The sequence below is a fragment of the Pelobates fuscus genome, chromosome 5 (assembly GCF_036172605.1).
Source record: "Pelobates fuscus isolate aPelFus1 chromosome 5, aPelFus1.pri, whole genome shotgun sequence".
In the NCBI taxonomy this organism is placed as follows: domain Eukaryota; kingdom Metazoa; phylum Chordata; class Amphibia; order Anura; family Pelobatidae; genus Pelobates; species Pelobates fuscus.
The window spans coordinates 376,388,781-376,406,917 of record NC_086321.1 but is presented as its reverse complement, the minus strand read 5'-3'; the positions used below and the strand labels follow the sequence as shown (position 1 = coordinate 376,406,917).

General features: G+C 43.2%; 1 protein-coding gene across 3 annotated transcripts in view; it reads left to right on the top strand.

Moving 5' to 3' along the window:
• USP36 (ubiquitin specific peptidase 36) overlaps window positions 1-18,137 on the top strand; it is a 42,528-nt gene that overhangs the window by 10,075 nt on the left and 14,316 nt on the right. For 2 of the 3 annotated variants that reach the window (XM_063456247.1, XM_063456250.1), the window contains exons 2-8: window positions 961-1,219; window positions 5,344-5,559; window positions 9,409-9,519; window positions 11,471-11,573; window positions 12,393-12,460; window positions 12,562-12,632; window positions 15,910-15,992. In XM_063456247.1, coding sequence (XP_063312317.1) covers window positions 970-1,219; window positions 5,344-5,559; window positions 9,409-9,519; window positions 11,471-11,573; window positions 12,393-12,460; window positions 12,562-12,632; window positions 15,910-15,992 — 902 coding nt within the window. In that variant the 5' untranslated portion in view covers window positions 961-969. Of the gene's footprint in view, window positions 1-348; window positions 454-960; window positions 1,220-5,343; window positions 5,560-9,408; window positions 9,520-11,470; window positions 11,574-12,392; window positions 12,461-12,561; window positions 12,633-15,909; window positions 15,993-18,137 lie in introns of those variants that run through there. The other variant, XM_063456248.1, reaches the window with a different exon arrangement.

Here is an 18,137-nt window from a genome sequence, read left to right as displayed (position 1 = left end):
CATCTCAATGCTTTGATTGTTGTGAGGCTATGGTGTGTTTTGTTTTGTAATGATGCAGATTATCGTGCTTCAGCCATGATAAGAAATATTGTCCAGTTGATTACTGTAATGATCACTACCTGTAACGGCATGTACATTGTGTAATATCTTTGGTGCCACAATGTGTTTGTTTTGTGTGTCCCGTGTGTGTGTAGGCGTTTAGAGCATTTTCCCTGCTTTTCCCGCCCCTATGCTGCAGCGATTGGCTGAGACACCCCATGTAGTGTCTGTATGTAGCTGGTACCTCGATTCCACGGTTGGCTCAGGATTCTGTCACTCTGTGTAGGGCATGCCTTCACTGCAGTAACAATCAGATTGTCACAGATGTTTTCTTGGTGCTTGGACCTGCTTTCATTTTACGACACTCGTATGTGAAGAGACAGCAGCGAGCCCGTATAGACAGTCTTGCAATGTGTGAGTTTTACCTAGAGGGAGCTTGTTGTGATGGAGTGGGGGAGGGGCTGGTCCTGATGCAGGCAGGCTGCATCCACACGAGTATTGTTTAAACACTGGCCTATCAAACGCAAGAATGATTCACAATCCCATGTCAGCTCCCTGACCTTGGTTTTCAGCAGCATCCGTAATCCTACTTCTTCCCTGTAACCGTTGCTCAAGAGACAAGGCTGTCACAAGGGCACACAGGGGGACAAGCATTGTTAGGTGAGGGCTTTTTACATTTGTTTTCATTAAGAGGGGGAGATAACTCTGTGACATTGTCAACCTGCCTCCTAAACCGTTGACTTGCTATTTGTTGTCCTTCAGAAAGCCTCAGGCAATATACCTTTTCAGGAGCAGCTAAGTGAGTGTTTTGATGTGGGAGAAGTGAGGAGACGCAGCCGGCCACAGTTTGCTGGCCATGGAGCAGTGGGCTATGTTTGGACCTGTCCGGGCTAATTAACTTTTTTCTCTCTCTCCTGTTAGTGATGAACCATGCCCATCGTGGAGAAGCTGAAAGATGCCCTGAAACCGGGCCGAAAGGACTCTGAGGACGTCGAGCTGGGCAAGCTGCTCTCTTCGTCCGCTAAGAAGATCCTTCTGCAGAAGATTGAGTTTGAGCCGGCCAGCAAAAGCTTCTACTATCAGCTAGAAAGCTTAAAGAGCAAATATGTGTTGCTGAGCCCCACATTCCAAACTGGCACCCCCCAAAGAAGCCTTGACGGTCCCCAGATCCAGAGGCAAAGTACGTGCAGTATTGTATATACCATGTATAGAATTATGCTGAGCTATTCTTATGTGTATCCTTTACCTTAACTGTTTTTTGTTTGTTTTGTTTTTTAAATGGTTTGACACTGAAGAGAATTCTCAGGCACCCAAAGCCCGTCGTCCCCTCTATTTAGGTCAAATATTGGTATGGATAACAGAGACTGGGGCTGAGTCTATTCAGTAGTTCCTGAACGGTTAACGTAATTTGTCACAACCAAATTCCCCTTATCCATACAAATATTGTGGGGGGAGGAATATAATGAAGAAGGCGAAATATCTTCAAAATCTCACACACAGGCGGCAAGCTGGGGGAATTCTCAATGTTTTTCCAAACTGCTTAGAACAAGAGGGACTGCACCTGTTCTGTAACATTAACCTGTATAATAAGCTGCTGCGATACAAAGAGCTGTAATGTTAGGATGCTTGGGGTGTCCCTTTTTAAGCAAGTGGATGACGAAACCTGCATTTTGCAGAGTTTCTTTGAGCACATGCATTTTTAAACATTTTTAATCATTGCTTTGCTAGGCCAGAACCTTATACAGTAGTATTGTCTCTTTATCATTTCATGTTCTGCTTAAAGGGATACTATAGTCACCAATACAACGTTTGTTTAATGAAGCAGTTTTTAATGAGTCTCATGGCTCAATTCTCTACCATTTAGGAGTTAAATCACTGTTGGTTCTGTTTATGCAGCTTAGTCACACCTCCCCTGGCTGTGACTGGCACAGCATGCATGAAAGCAAAATGGTTGCATTTTCAATCAGATGTAATTTACTTTAAAAGTTATCTCCTGCTCTCTAAATTGAACTTAAATTACATACAGGAGGCTACTGCACGGTCTAGCAAGCTATTAACAGAGCAGGAGATCAGAAAATCTATAAATTAAGCAGGATTTGCAATAAAGGGGAGTGTAAACATTAGATGACTATTTACAGGAAGTGTTTATGGGGGCTGTGCCGGTCACATGCAATGAGGTGTGGCCAGGGCTGCATAAACAAAGTGATTTAACTCCTAAGTGGCAGAGAATTGAGCAGTGGGACTGCAGTGGCATGATCTTTACACTAGAACTGGTTCATTAAACTAAAGTTCTTTTGGTGACTATAGTGTCCCTTTAATGACCCTTTAAACCTGTCTGTATATATAAGCGTTTTTTCTGTTTTACAATGCAACTATCTGCACTGAGCTGGACGAAACAGCTTTCGGTATAGTTGCTATTTATATAGAAACTGTCCAGTGAAAAAAGTGGACCCCCCCCTCCGCCGTCCCCCCGATCACCTAGTGTTTTTGGATATAAGAAATTAGTGACTTCCTCAAGGTCATGATCATTTTGTTTTCTCTTCTTTTTTTTAATCACAATAAAGGCCAACTTAGTTTAAAGTCATGGGGGAAATGACCGTAGTCGTAATTTGCCATATGCAGTAGTTAAGATATTAAAATGACCTGTCCTCCTTGAAGGATGTATACGCATGCATTTAATCTATACATTGCGCTGGTATTGCCTGACAGTTCTCTAACACAATGTATAGATTGATTTGTGGGATTCTTTTAAAGGGACCCTCCGGGCACCATAACAACTTAATCGCAGTTAATTTCTTATGGTTCGAGGAGGTTCTGGCGAGCCATCTTACCTTAAGGAGTTAAACCGTGCCTTTTTCACATTTCATTTTCTGAATGCGGAACTATTGGTACGTGAGAGCATCCGCAAACCTACCAGGATCATCGGCACCTGATATGAGCCTTCCTGATTGAAGCCTGAGACCAAGAAAGGAAGTTGTTGGGTAGAGCGATTGGTCGTCGTCGTCCAAAGCTTTGGGTTAAACCATTCGTTAACAGTTTAACCCCTTAAAGCGGCACTGTCATGCCGAACTTACCTTTCCTCAATATCTTCCTCTTCTCCCCCTCTCTCAGGATCTGTTCTTCTTATAGAGGATTCCTCCGCTTGACCAGCTCTGACCAGCGGAGGAGCAAAGTGTGCTTAATTTCCGCTTGTCAGAGAAATTTTCCCATGATTCCTAGCTTTCCTCCCTGTTCCCACAATGCTTCCTGTCATGATTGCTGAACGTCCTCTCACTTAGACAGAACGCCGGAAAAACTGCCGAATTGCATCCTAACAGAATGAGAAGAGTTTCTCCATTCGTGTTAGGACGCAATTCGGGACTTTGTTCGGATCGGAATTTCATTTGAATGAATGAAACTCTGATCCTATTCGTGCTGTGGCTGCATCTTGCAGCCGCTTAGTAGATAACTCCCTAATTCCCACGGTATTAGAGAGCTATCTACTAAAAGGCTGAAAGACCTAAATCAGCCACATTTACTAATACTAAGTAAAGATTAGGGGCATGTCTATTAAACAGAAAAAAAAAAAACTACTAACCGCCCTAAATAAAAATCCCCCCCCCCCCCCCCCCCAAATCAAGGTGACTAGGGGTCCCAAGCCCCTAGTCACCACCCCCCACCCAAATAAAACTATCCCCTACCTACCCCCCTCACCCTAAAAATAATGAGGGGGGGATAAAATAACTAACCTGTAAACAAAAATTAAACTTACCATTTGGCGTCTTCTTTTTTCTAAAATCTTAATTTTTCAGCCCAAAAAAAGGCCAATTAAAAAGCCATTATACCCGTCGAACTTAAAATAAAATAAAAAACCAGAGCGCAAAAAAAAATCCCGCTCAGGGGTGGGGGCCGTGGGGGGGGACGGACAGTAGGTCTCCCCCCCTAATTGTTTTTTTAGGGCCCCCACCCACCGCTCAGGGGTGGGGGCCGGGGGGGACGACAGTAGGTCCCCCCCCTTATTGTTTTCTAGGGCCCCCACCCACCGCTCAGGGGTGGGGGCCGGGGGTAGGACAGTAGTTCCCCCCCCCCCCCCCTTATTGTTTTTCTAGGGCCACCGCTCAGGGGTGGGGGCCAAGGGGGGTAGGACAGTAGTTCCCCCCACCATTCTTATATAGGGCCCCCACCCACTTTTTAGGGGTGGGGGCCGTGGGGAGGACAGTAGGTCCTCCCCAACTTATTGTTATTTAGTAGGTTATTTTTTTAAACAGTGAGCAGCCACAGGCTGCTCACTGTTTAGTGGACATGCCCCTACTCGCGGTATAGCGAGTAGGGGCATTCGGGAGGTTTTAATCTCCCTTGTGCTATTATGGGGGTCATATTGACCCCCATAGAGTGAGGGGGGACCTGGGGGGCTTAGGAAGTGGTGGGGAGCACAGCTCCCTGCCGTTTCTATCTTTACATATTACAAGGAGGGAGCTGCAAACCGGTAGCTCCCTCCTTGTTACAAACTGAACGAACAAGTTTGTTCGTCTGATTTTTCTATTCATTCGTCTGTCTGATGAATGAATAGATGAAATTCCCGTTCGCATGTCCAGGTGTTTCACTGGGCATGTGCGGGAATCTCAGTGCTATCTAGTGTGGGCAGATGACGTGTCCCACAGGGACTTCACCTACCCACACAAAGATGGCAGCGCCCTGAATAAAGATCGGGGCAGAAAATAAAGAATAAAAAATAGGTACTATGGGGGGCTTAGGGGCATTTGGGGATGACTAGGGGGTCAGTTAGATGTAGTGGAGGCGGGAGGGGGGTTAAAAAAAAACGTGATTTGGACATGACAGTGCCGCTTTAAGATAAGCCTGTGCCCAGGACCTCCTTGTACCACAACAACTTCATAGAGATTAATTTTTGGGGGGCAAATTAATATATATAATATATGCAATCTACATATGACATGAGATCCTTCATGAGAGAACTGTATAACTTTTACCTTGTGCTGCTGATCTACAGAGTAAAACTTCGACATTCTCACCTGTACAGTACAGTCACCGTCCACATGTCTTGTCGACCGCATTATTATTATTTATTTTTGCCAAACTGACTTCATTGTGGTAGATGGTTACATCCGTAATATTGTATATACATGTATTATTAATATGTCTCACTCAGTATGCTGGGATTAAATGTCATTATATGTAATGTGTTATCATGTGTTGACTGCATGATCCATACGGTTTAAGCAGAACTCCATTAGGGATATCGTGTTTATGACAAATCCGCTGCCATGTTGTTCCTGGTAGTTGTACCATTTAAACTCTCCGTTTCAGGCTTTGACTTGTCTCTGGGCACAGATGGCATCCCACTGCCACAGAAAGTTCTCTTCCCAACAGAAAAGCTCTCCATGAAGTGGGAGCGAGTATCCAGAGTGGGAGCCGGCCTCCAGAATTTGGGGAACACATGCTTCTTGAACTCAACTATCCAATGTCTGACCTACACTCCACCGCTGGCCAACTACTTGCTTTCCAAGGAACACAGCCGCAACTGTGAGTGTTTGAGTTACTATGAACATTTTAAAGATGACGTTACCAAGAGCTTTCCTTATTACTGCGCTGTCTGCATTGCGGGAGGGCGCTGGATAGACTACAATGAGCAGTAATGATGTAGTAATAACACTGAGCTGTAATAATGCACTGACTCAGCTGTAGTAGTTATGGTGTTTGGAGGGTCCCTTTAACCCCCTTCACTACTTGGCTCTTTTTAATTGAAAAATATTCCTACCAGATTTATTAGACGCAAACATCACAAAAGACAAACGGTAAAATTTAAATCATGTTAATTTACGCAATTTGTAGTTTTCATTTATTTAACAATATGAAATGTTAGTATAAGATTTAAAAAAAAAAAATCAATTATTTTCCCTTACTGTAGACGTGATACAAACACATATGCAAAAATTGTCAAATATGATACAGAGTGTATTTATTGTGGATGCAGTGTGGATGCGGTGTGTATTTGTGTGTGTGTATAGTGGATGCTGTGTGTGTGTGTGTATATAGTGGATGCAGTGTGTGTATAAAGTGGATGCAGTGTGTGTAGTGGATGCAGTGTGTGTAGTGGATGCAGTGTGTGTAGTGGATGCAGTGTGTGTGTGTGTGTGTGTGTGTGTGTAGTGGATGCAGTGTGTGTGTGTAGTGGATGCAGTGTGTGTGTGTGTGTGTAGTGGATGCAGTGTGTGTGTGTGTGTAGTGGATGCAGTGTGTGTGTAGTGGATGCAGTGTGTGTGTGTGTGTAGTGGATGCAGTGTGTGTGTAGTGGATGCAGTGTGTGTGTAGTGGATGCAGTGTGTGTGTGTGTAGTGGATGCAGTGTGTGTGTGTGTAGTGGATGCAGTGTGTGTGTGTGTGTAGTGGATGCAGTGTGTGTGTGTATAGTGGATGCAGTGTGTGTGTGTATAGTGGATGCAGTGTGTGTGTGTATAGTGGATGCAGTGTGTGTGTATATAGTGGATGCGGTGTGTATTTGTGTGTGTGTGTGTGTAGTGGATGCAGCGTGTATTTGTGTGTGTGTGTAGTGGATGCAGTGTGTATTTGTGTGTGTGTGTGTGTGTAGTGGATGCAGTGTGTATTTGTGTGTGTGTGTGTATAGTGGATGCAGTGTGTATTTGTGTGTGTGTGTGTATAGTGGATGCAGTGTGTGTATATAGTGGATGCAGTGTGTGTGTATAGTGGATGCAGTGTGTGTGTGTATATAGTGGATGCAGTGTGTGTGTGTATATAGTGGATGCAGTGTGTGTGTGTATATAGTGGATGCAGTGTGTGTGTGTGTGTGTGTATATAGTGGATGCAGTGTGTGTATAGTGGATGCAGTGTGTGTATAGTGGATGCGGTGTGTGTGTATATAGTGGATGCGGTGTGTGTGTATATAGTGGATGCGGTGTGTGTGTATATAGTGGATGCGGTGTGTGTATAGTGGATGCGGTGTGTGTGTGTGTATAGTGGATGCGGTGTGTGTGTGTATAGTGGATGTGGTGTGTGTGTGTGTGTATAGTGGATGCGGTGTGTGTGTGTGTATAGTGGATGCGGTGTGTGTGTGTATAGTGGATGCGGTGTGTGTGTGTATAGTGGATGCGGTGTGTGTGTGTATAGTGGATGCGGTGTGTGTGTGTGTATAGTGGATGCAGTGTGTGTGTGTGTGTAGTGGATGCAGTGTGTGTGTGTGTGTATATAGTGGATGTGGGGTGTGTGTGTATAGTGGATGTGGGGTGTGTGTGTATAGTGGATGCGGGGTGTGTGTGTGTATAGTGGATGGTGTGTGTGTGTGTGTATAGTGGATGGTGTGTGTGTATAGTGGATGGTGTGTGTGTGTATAGTGGATGGTGTGTGTGTGTATAGTGGATGGTGTGTGTGTGTATAGTGGATGGTGTGTGTGTGTATAGTGGATGGTGTGTGTGTATAGTGGATGCGGGGTGTGTGTGTGTGTGTGTATAGTGGATGCGGTGTGTGTGTATAGTGGATGCGGTGTGTGTGTATAGTGGATGTGGTGTGTGTGTATAGTGGATGCGGTGTGTGTGTATAGTGGATGCGGTGTGTGTGTATAGTGGATGCGGTGTGTGTGTGTGTATAGTGGATGCGGTGTGTGTGTGTGTATAGTGGATGCGGTGTGTGTGTGTGTATAGTGGATGCGGTGTGTGTGTGTGTATAGTGGATGCGGTGTGTGTGTGTGTATAGTGGATGCGGTGTGTGTGTGTGTGTATAGTGAATGCGGTTTGTGTGTGTGTATAGTGGATGCGGTGTGTATAGTGGATGCAGTGTGTGTATAGTGGATGCAGTGTGTGTGTGTGTGTGTATAGTGGATGCAGTGTGTGTGTGTGTATATAGTGGATGCAGTGTGTATATAGTGGATGCAGTGTGTGTATAGTGGATGCAGGGTGTGTATAGTGGATGCAGGGTGTGTGTGTGTGTGTGTAGTGGATGCGGTGTGTGTGTGTGTGTAGTGGATGCGGTGTGTGTGTGTGTGTAGTGGATGCGGTGTGTGTGTGTGTGTATAGTGGATGCGGTGTGTGTGTGTGTGTATAGTGGATGCGGTGTGTGTGTGTATAGTGGATGCGGTGTATGTGTGTGTGTGTATAGTGGATGCGGTGTGTGTGTGTGTGTGTATAGTGGATGCGGTGTGTGTGTGTGTGTATAGTGGATGCGGTGTGTGTGTGTGTGTGTGTGTGTATAGTGGATGCGGTGTGTGTATAGTGGATGCGGTGTGTGTATAGTGGATGCGGTGTGTGTGTGTGTATAGTGGATGCGGTGTGTGTGTGTGTGTGTGTGTATAGTGGATGCAGTGTGTGTGTGTGTATATAGTGCATGCGGGGTGTGTGTGTATAGTGGATGAAGTGTGTGTGTGTGTATAGTGGATGCGGTGTGTGTGTGTGTGTATAGTGGATGCGGTGTGTGTGTGTGTATAGTGGATGCAGTGTGTGTGTGTGTGTGTGTGTATAGTGGATGCAGTGTGTGTGTGTGTGTGTGTGTATAGTGGATGCGGTGTGTGTGTGTGTGTATAGTGGATGCGGTGTGTGTGTGTGTGTATAGTGGATGCGGTGTGTGTGTGTGTATAGTGGATGCGGTGTGTGTGTGTGTATAGTGGATGCGGTGTGTGTGTGTGTATAGTGGATGCGGTGTGTGTGTGTGTATAGTGGATGCAGTGTGTGTGTGTGTATATAGTGCATGCGGGGTGTGTGTGTGTATAGTGGATGAAGTGTGTGTGTGTGTGTATAGTGGATGGTGTGTGTGTATAGTGTATGTGTGTATAGTGGATGCGGTGTGTGTGTGTGTGTGTATAGTGGATGCGGTGTGTGTGTGTGTGTATAGTGGATGCGGGGTGTGTGTGTGTGTGTATAGTGGATGCAGTGTGTGTGTGTGTATAGTGGATGCAGTGTGTGTGTGTGTGTGTATAGTGGATGCAGTGTGTGTGTGTGTGTGTATAGTGGATGCGGGGTGTGTGTGTGTGTGTGTGTATAGTGGATGCGGTGTTTGTTGTTGGATAAATGCTGTGGGGTGGTGAGCATTATTTATTTTGTAATAACTGTTTATTCCCCCTATCTGCCTGTTACCTATGGCCAGGGAGTGGGAATACGAGGTTTCCTTCTGGCCCAGTGGCACAGTGCAGCTTGTATAGTGAAATAAGTCCCAGAAGTCTCATCTTCCACCTCCAGCAGCAGGTTCTCTCCTTCTCCCGCGAGCTCTGCATGCATTGCCATGGCAACGCGCAGCAACAGTCTTACTGCCGCGGCTCGCGAGAGGACACTACAAACAGACTATAAACATGTGTATATATAGTTATATTTCTGTGGAATCTATTGGAAACCTAACTCTCGTTCTGCTCTTTAACTCCTCTCTCCTTCAGGTCAGCAGGGCGGATTTTGCATGCTCTGCATCATGCAGAATCACCTCATCCAGGCATTTGCAAACAGCGGAAACGCCATCAAACCAGTCTCGTTCATCCGAGAGTTAAAAAGTAAGGATGTCTATGGAACAGCACAGATGCTTTATGACCTCACAAAGAGAGGGAGACGATAGTGAAATGCAGGGAAAAGAAAGAGATACAGTTGTGGTAGAACTTCCATTCCTGGCCACTAGGGGCAGCCCAAAAGGTTTTCTAATTGGTTTGGTTTATTCAATAAACATCGATTTGTAGTAAATAGGAACCTGAATTTGGGCAAAAATAGCCAAACTGACTAAAAAGTTTGAGAACCTTTCTGAGTCACATGTTTTGGCCTAAATGGTGCAATACCGTTTTCATTCCACTAACATTGGGTACATAGCGAATAATCTTGTGTGCCTTCTGAAGTTTATCCTTTGCTAGTCACAGTGGGGATTACGCCGTGCTGGGATTTGTAAACTACAACCCCCTCGGCTTTGTATATTTATTGGGTATATAAACGATACTTTTCGATAATCCGTGTGATGGACAGGAACTCGTATAGCGCTAATCTTAACTATAATGAAAATAACACCTATCCTGTTACACAAAACTAGCAATTTTATTTATTACAGTCAGAACAGTGAAGCAATTAACTGCTTTCAAGGTCCAGGCATTCAGTCAGAAGAATAATTTCCCTTTCTTCCTGTGGGGAAAACACTAGTATTGGTCTGGAACCGAATGGGGGAGAGGACACAGACCCAGGATAGGAGTTAATAGCTCACTGGACGCTCTGAGCAACCTGGTCCTAAATCTCACTGTAGTGGTTAGGATGCACAGAGTCTCCTGGCACTGTCTAGCGCCAATGGACAACCTGCAGCTCGACCACGTTGGCAATAATCTGCATAATCACCATAAGTCGTCCAACCTGGAAGATATTAATTGGCTAAAAGTGCTGGTTTCACCCAAACTCAGACAGTTGTCCATGCTGGATAAAATAGAATTGAAGTGTTTTTTTTTTTTCCCCAAGATGGTAACAGTCCATTGGGGCCAGAAAGAACCCTGGCTTTTGTCAAACTATTCATAAATGGTTTGATGTGAAACTGTGGGATTCCTCCAGGAGAGTCTATGCAACATCAGGTTACTTTGAGTGGTCCTTTAACCCCCTTAAGGACCAAACTTCTGGAATAAAAGGGAATCATGATATGTCACACACGTCATGTGTCCTTAAGGGGTTAAAGGAACACTATAGGGTCAGGAACACAAACATGTATTTCTGACACGATAGGGTTAAAACCACCATCTAGAAACCCTGGTCCCCTCATCCCTCCCTAAACATAGCAAAATCTTACTTGTATTCTAGTCTGGAGCAGCTAGATCTGGCTCTTTCCTTTAGACCTGCCCACTGCCTGCTGACATCATCAGAAGTGGTAGCCTGATCCAATCACAGTGCTTCCCCATTGACTGAGACTGACAAGGAGGCAGATCAGGGGCAGAGCCAGCATGATTCAAACACAGCCCTGGCCAATCAGCATCTCCTCATAGAGATGAATTGAATCAATGAATCTCTATGAGGAAAGTTCAGTGTCTGCATGCAGAGGGAGGAGACACTGAATGTTTGGATGCGTTTTAGGCAGCCATGACCCAGGAAGGATCTCTAGCAGCCATCTGAGGAGTGGCCAGTGAAGCTATCACTAGGCTGTCATGTAAACACTGCATTTTCTCTGAAAAGTGTTTACAGCAAAAAGCCTGAAGGTAATGATTCTACTCACCAGAACAAATTCAATAAGCTGTAGTTGTTCTAGTGACTATATTGTCCCTTTATGGAAGTTACACAGTTTGACAACATTTCACCCCAATGAACAATGAAATTATAAAATGAATTAATCCCATGCTTGTTATTCACTATGTGTATATATAATATAATATCATTGCATTGTGTCAAAATGCAGGTTTCAATCTATAATTTCTTACTCCATATTTCGTGTCCCTTTGTTAGGAAACTTTACTCAATAAAGAGCTTCTTTAACGTTTTTCTCTTTTACAGAAATTGCTCGTCATTTCCGCTTTGGCAGCCAGGAGGATGCGCATGAATTCTTGCGCTATACAATAGATGCTATGCAGAAGGCCTGCCTTAATGGCTATGCTAGGTAAGTCTTCAAACAAGTTCTGCAGCCGCTGTCTGCGTATTAATCCACTGTCTTAACATTGGGGCAAGTTATCCTGTGTGTTTAGCACTCTGCACATCCCTCAAAATGTACTATCCGGGGCCTTGCCAACGTGTGTGTTTTCTCATTTCTTTGTTACATAAATGGTATTGTACTTAGAATATAGATAGCAATAGATAGTTTAAAGGGATAAACTAAGTCTTCTTTCTTAGCGCCTCCATCGTAAAGTTTCTAAGATGATGGTGCACAGAAACAGGGTTTTTTGTTTTTTTGTACTTCCCCGGGCATATGTATGAAATCACGCACATGTCCAGGAGATCCGGTGGCTTACACTGAGCTCAGCGTTGGCGCTTGTGAATGTTTGAGAGTCAACACTGAGAATCAGTGATGCAGTGTTTCTGGAAGTGGCACGTCAAGTGAGCTTTATTCTCCATTTAGAGCGGCCCTGCATGGACAGGCTTTGCTTTGCTCATTGGCAGGAGTTTCTGGCAGCAGGTGCCCAGTGGTACCCAAGTTGTCAACCTGTTAAAACATTTGGGCTGCATTGGTTATGGAGATTGGAGCTGTCCTTTTAAACATTGTTAAATAACACAGCAGGGGGCACTGCAAATCCATTCATGAATTATAACAATATGAAATGATGCTCATTGTGAGGAATCATTTCTAAAAGTCAGAATTATAATTCTGTATACTTACTATATCAATTTCCTGGTGAATTTTATTTCTTGTGTGGAGCGCAGACCATGGACGTCCACAAAACCCCACCTCATTAAATACTTTTTTTCTTCTTCCTCCATGTAGGTTGGATCGCCAGAGTCAGGCTACAACTTTAGTTCACCAAATATTCGGGGGTTACCTACGTTCTCGGGGTGAGTGATGCTTACAGTCGCTTTCACTGTGATATTGTGTTCGTTGACACTTGCTGTTGTACTTACATATTACTTACATCTTTTTGCAACTTTTCTTCCAGTGAAATGTTCTGTTTGTAAGAGCGTGTCAGACACGTACGACCCTTATCTGGATATTGCACTGGAAATACGGGTATGTTTTCCATTTTGTCCGCCTGAAGCTTGTTTGGTTGTAGGGACTCTGTAACAACCACCACCACTCCCCCCCCCCTTCCCCCAAATCATAAAGACTTGTTGAAATTACACTGAACTTCCAAAGCAGTTGAAAGATAACCATAAGACTACTTTGTCTTATGTATCTTTCCAATACCTGACAAAAAACAGAGCTTGTGTTTTCAAGTTTTCCCTGCGGCCTCGTGAGTTCCTCCATAGATGTCAGTGTTGTACCCTTGAACTTGCGTGAGCACACATCCCTGACATCGGCTCCTGGCAGATAACGCTCCAGGATCTGAACAGGTCGTTGTGGAGAACGATGGCAGCAGCCGTGAGGGACAGGAGCAAAGCTCACCTTTCCTGCAACTCGCAGCCACCTCACTGCAAGTAACAAAGAAGTCACCGTGCTAAATATGCAAAGACCCCAGAAGGTGTCAGAGCTGCTAAATGCAGTGAGTCACTCGCCTCACTGATCAAGACAGCAGAAACCATGTAAAACATCGAATAAAATATAAAGCAATGTCAAATGAAGCATTTTATGCCAAAAAGAGAAATCCAGTTATCTGGTAACATTACAAGAATGGCTAGTGCATCCATATCGCAAAGTAGAAAAATGAAGAAAATGTATTATTCAGTAAAAAAAAATAAAAGCTGTGCAGTGATTGAGAGAGGATACCACATTTTTAATTCTTTGATTTCTAAGCAAGCTAATCACCAGTATTGTGGAAAGGAAGTGGTGTGTTTTGAAATGCCGTGTGGCTTTATACTAGCTGGCCACAGTTTCTAGTTTTGTTGCTAGGGGGATTAACATTATTGCTGAAACTTCACTTTTAATGAGATATATATACTCTGTGAATGTGTATTTCATACACTGCTACTACTTAAAGGGTCACTCCAACCTGCTTAGCGAGTTTCTCTGTTTTACATTAATGTCTTAAACTGTTCTTGGGTTGTTTTTTATTTTGTATTTTTTATCTCAAAAAAAAAAAAAAAGTTAACTCACCTTAAATTCTTCACACTTGGAATAGTGGACAGGATTCCAGGTTAGAGCCGGGCAAAGACATGAGTTGTTTACATAAAGTGAAAACAAAGAGAACGTTACTTGCGCTCTGGCCTAAATCCCCATGTACATTTAAACAAAATGGAGGCTCTTTAGTTTTATTCCAATGGCCATTTGAATATAAGCTCACCTGCCACGTCAAGGCAAGACTCAATAGGTGAGTTCCTACACTAGCCATTAGATATGCTGATATCAGCCAAGAATCTCCAGTGAGACAGGAAGGGGTGTTTTATAAACCCTTTCACATTTAACCCTTTATAGGGCTTCTACACATACAATAAACTTTGCTGGTATCAGACAAAGTGTAAACATCTCTAATGAGACATGAAGGGGTGTTTTATAAACCCCTACATACCCTGAATAGGGCTATAACACATACAAATCACCTTGCCGGTATCAGCTAAAAGGCAAATTTCTCTGTTGATACAGGAAGGGGTGCTGCCCCTACATACTTATAAACTCGTAATAAGACAAACGTGGGGAGGCCGGCAGCAATGTAACATAGCTGTGTGATACAAACATCATATACAAACACAAAGATAAAGCACCGCACTTACAGCAGCAGTAGCTTAGTATCCTAAAACAGCTTAAAATACATAGTAAAAACAAAGATAATGTTACCTGTGCTCTGGCCTAAATCCCTATGTACATTTAACCCCTTAAGGACCAAACTTCTGGAATAAAAGAGAATCATGACATGTAACACATGTCACGTGTCCTTAAGGGGTTAAACAAAATGGAGGCTCTTTAGTTTTATTCCAATGGCCATTTGAATATATAAGCTCACCAGCCACGTCAAGGCAAGCCTCAATAGGTGAGTTCCTACACTAGCCATTAGATATGCTGAAATCAGCCAAGAATCTCCAGTGAGACAGGAAGGGGTATTTGTATATGATGTTTGTATCACACAGCTATGTTACATTGCTGCCGGCCTCCCCACGTTTGTCTTATTACGAGTTTATAAGTATGTAGGGGCAGCACCCCTTCCTGTATCAACAGAGAAATTTGCCTTTTAGCTGATACCGGCAAGGTGATTTGTATGTGTTATAGCCCTATTCAGGGTATGTAGGGGTTTATAAAACACCCCTTCATGTCTCATTAGAGATGTTTACACTTTGTCTGATACCAGCAAAGTTTATTGTATGTGTAGAAGCCCTATAAAGGGTTAAATGTGAAAGGGTTTATAAAATACCCCTTCCTGTCTCACTGGAGATTCTTGGCTGATATCAGCATATCTAATGACTAGTGTAGGAACTCACCTATTGAGTCTTGCCTTGACGTGGCTGGTGAGCTTATATATTCAAATGGCCATTGGAATAAAACTAAAGAGCCTCCATTTTGTTTAACCCCTTAAGGACACGTGACATGTGTTACATGTCATGATTCCCTTTTATTCCAGAAGTTTGGTCATTAAGGGGTTAAATGTACATAGGGATTTAGGCCAGAGCGCAGGTAACGTTCTCTTTGTTTTTACTATGTATTTTAAGCTGTTTTAGGATACTAAGCTACTGCTGCTGTAAGCGCGGTGCTTTATCTTTGTGTTTGTATATGATGTTTACATAAAGTGCTGAAAATGTAACCGCCAAATCTACTTCCCAACCTCCTCTAACTACCTGTGCTACCCCTCTTCTGTTTTTTAGTGGAGGTATATAAATAGAAGGCGTATGCCTGAAGTTGTGGGAGGGATTTAAGGCCTATGTAAACCCAGCAAACCCCTTGCTTACCTGTCTTCGTCGATTCCGGAAATTCCCCTCCCACCACACCCTCTTTACATATCATTATATCCAGGTGGGCCCTCTTTTTGCAGGCCTAACCTCTCGTCGGTTTCGGCACACCTCAACCGACTCTTATTTATCAAAACTACACTCACTTTAAATGTGCGCCCCCTTCCATAATCCCGTACACAAATGTATGTATATTTTGGATATTATCAGTCATAGGTTTGGACATGCGCAGTCACACATTTTGCTAAATGCAGCCAGAGCAGTAGCGCACCATTAAGAGCTGAATATAAGAGCTAGCTATCAGTTCTGAGGGATGGCTAACTTACCGCTTGCCCACTAGTTCCGACATGTATTGTACCTGTATGTGTGGCTGTGTGTGTCCAAACTTGTGACTGATAGGATGTATGTATGTGTATATATAAAATGTCTATTTGTCGTTTGACTTTTTCTCTCTGTTTGTGTGTTATCTGCAGCATGCAGTGAACATTGTCCGCGCTCTGGAGCTCTTTGTGAAGTCCGATGTCCTCAGTGGAGAGAATGCCTACATGTGTGCCAAGTAAGAGTACAGTGTCTGGACTCTGGGTTTTAGTGGGAATATGCAGACTGTGGAGTAAATAAATTAATATATTGTTTTAAATTCCTGGGATCACATTGTTTTATGATATCCTTTATCTGACAGACAGAATTATTAAGTATATATTGTATTCCATTTACTAATGAGGCACTGAGTACATTTTCCAATTTAAGAATGGGTTACCAAACTATTGCCATGTACATCATTTGGGTCCCTTTTAAAAAGGTAAAGAAGCACTGATACAGACTTTCCAAACCACAAAAGAAGAACATCTAAAGGAGATAGAGCAGGGTGAGAATTCACATGTCATCCACCCAGTAACTGCGCTCAGCCGTATTAACCCTGAATGTGTCTCCCCCAGCCCTGAGTGCGTCTTCCCCCCCCCCCTTCAGCCCCCAAGCCCTGAGTGCGTTCTCCCCAGTCCTGGATGTGTTCTCCCTAGCCATACTCATTTGAAAGGTCTAAAAAGGTTTATAATGCTGTGCTACTATTTCCTTAAGTAGAAATTTGTATTTTCTCCAACATCTGTTTTTTGCTTAATTTACTGTTTCTCCATCTAACCACATACATTTGGGGAGATTTGGGCCATTGTTTTTCTGTAAACATTGTCGGTTACAGTAATATAGCCCATAGAATTAATAATATTAAAGTTTATAACTTATATTCCACAATCATCCCTTTCTCTTGTTTTTGACAAGCAAGCTCTCCATCAGACCATTTCACACATTCCCGAATGTCCTTAGTCCCCGATCTCCTTAAATTCAGGCTGGTGACTTGTGGAGGTCAGGCTAGTGGGGTGTAAAATATCCCTGACTATTGTTCCTGGGTACTGCCGTGTTATCTTGTACTATTTGGGACATAACGGGGGCTGTCATAGGACAGTTCTTCTTTTTGTATTATAGGCTAAAAGGCTATTAAAAGGCTAAAAATAAACTCTTTGTATACATCTAAAATATACTCTAAGCATGAAAATGTATTTTCACAAGTTGTTGTCAAAGCTGCACTATGCTTCTGAATATTCGTCTCGCCAGTAGACACCCATTAAGATGTTATTTATAAAGAGTGATTTATTGGAAAGCATTTAAATCTTCCTTATATTAGGTCTGATTTAAACCAAACACTCACACCTGTGTCCCCCAAAGTATACGACACTTAAGCTGTTCAAAATACATAAAACCAACATATAGGTAAGGTGTGTAGAGTGTTATTAATGCAACCATTATATATTAAATTACCTCTCTGTTAAGTGCATACATACTAATCACTCTTGTGCAATAGTGGAACTCCTTGTCTCCAAAGATTCCTATTTTGATTGGGGCATATCCACACCGTGATGTTTAACCAATGACCGAGTATGCCATCGCATTTCGCCCCTCCACTTTGTCAAAGCAGTAATTATATTCTAAACGGCTTACTCCTTAAAAGATATTTGTGTGCCACAATGATCGCTCTAAAGTGTTTAGTGTGTAGGCAGTTAGTAACAGACAAGCACTTTATTAAGAGGTTAATATTGGTTGTATGAATAACACTCTACACTTTACCTTAATGTTTGTTTTATTTAACATCCTGTTGACCATTCTTCCATTAGAATGTCGCCCAGAGTTTGCAAGATTTTGCAAGCTGATTTTAAATATACCCTAATGAAAAAAAATTGCATAATTAAATTAAAAGGACCCTATAGTCAACAGAACAACTACAGCTTATTGCATTTGTTCTGGTGAGTAGAATCATTACCTTCAGGCTTTTTGCTGTAAACACTGTCTTTTCAGAGAAAATGCAGTGTTTACATTACAGCCTAGTGATAACTTCATTGGCCACTCATCAGATGGCTGCTAGAGGTGCTTCCTGGGTCAGTACATCTGGTCCTTATTTAGCCACCTACCTGTTTTACGACGGCTCGCACGAACGACCAGGCGTAAGTGCGAGCCGTCGTGGGGATTCCCTGCTCATGTCTTGTTCTGGGATGCTTCCCCGAACATAAACGAACGCACAAGAACAGGGAATCCCTCTAATCTATGTTCAGGGAAGTTTCCCTGAACATAGATGAACGTACCAGAGCAGGGAATCGCTTAGCTCCTTACTTACGGACCAATTCGTTCTACGACCGGGTCGTAGGAACGGAACCCG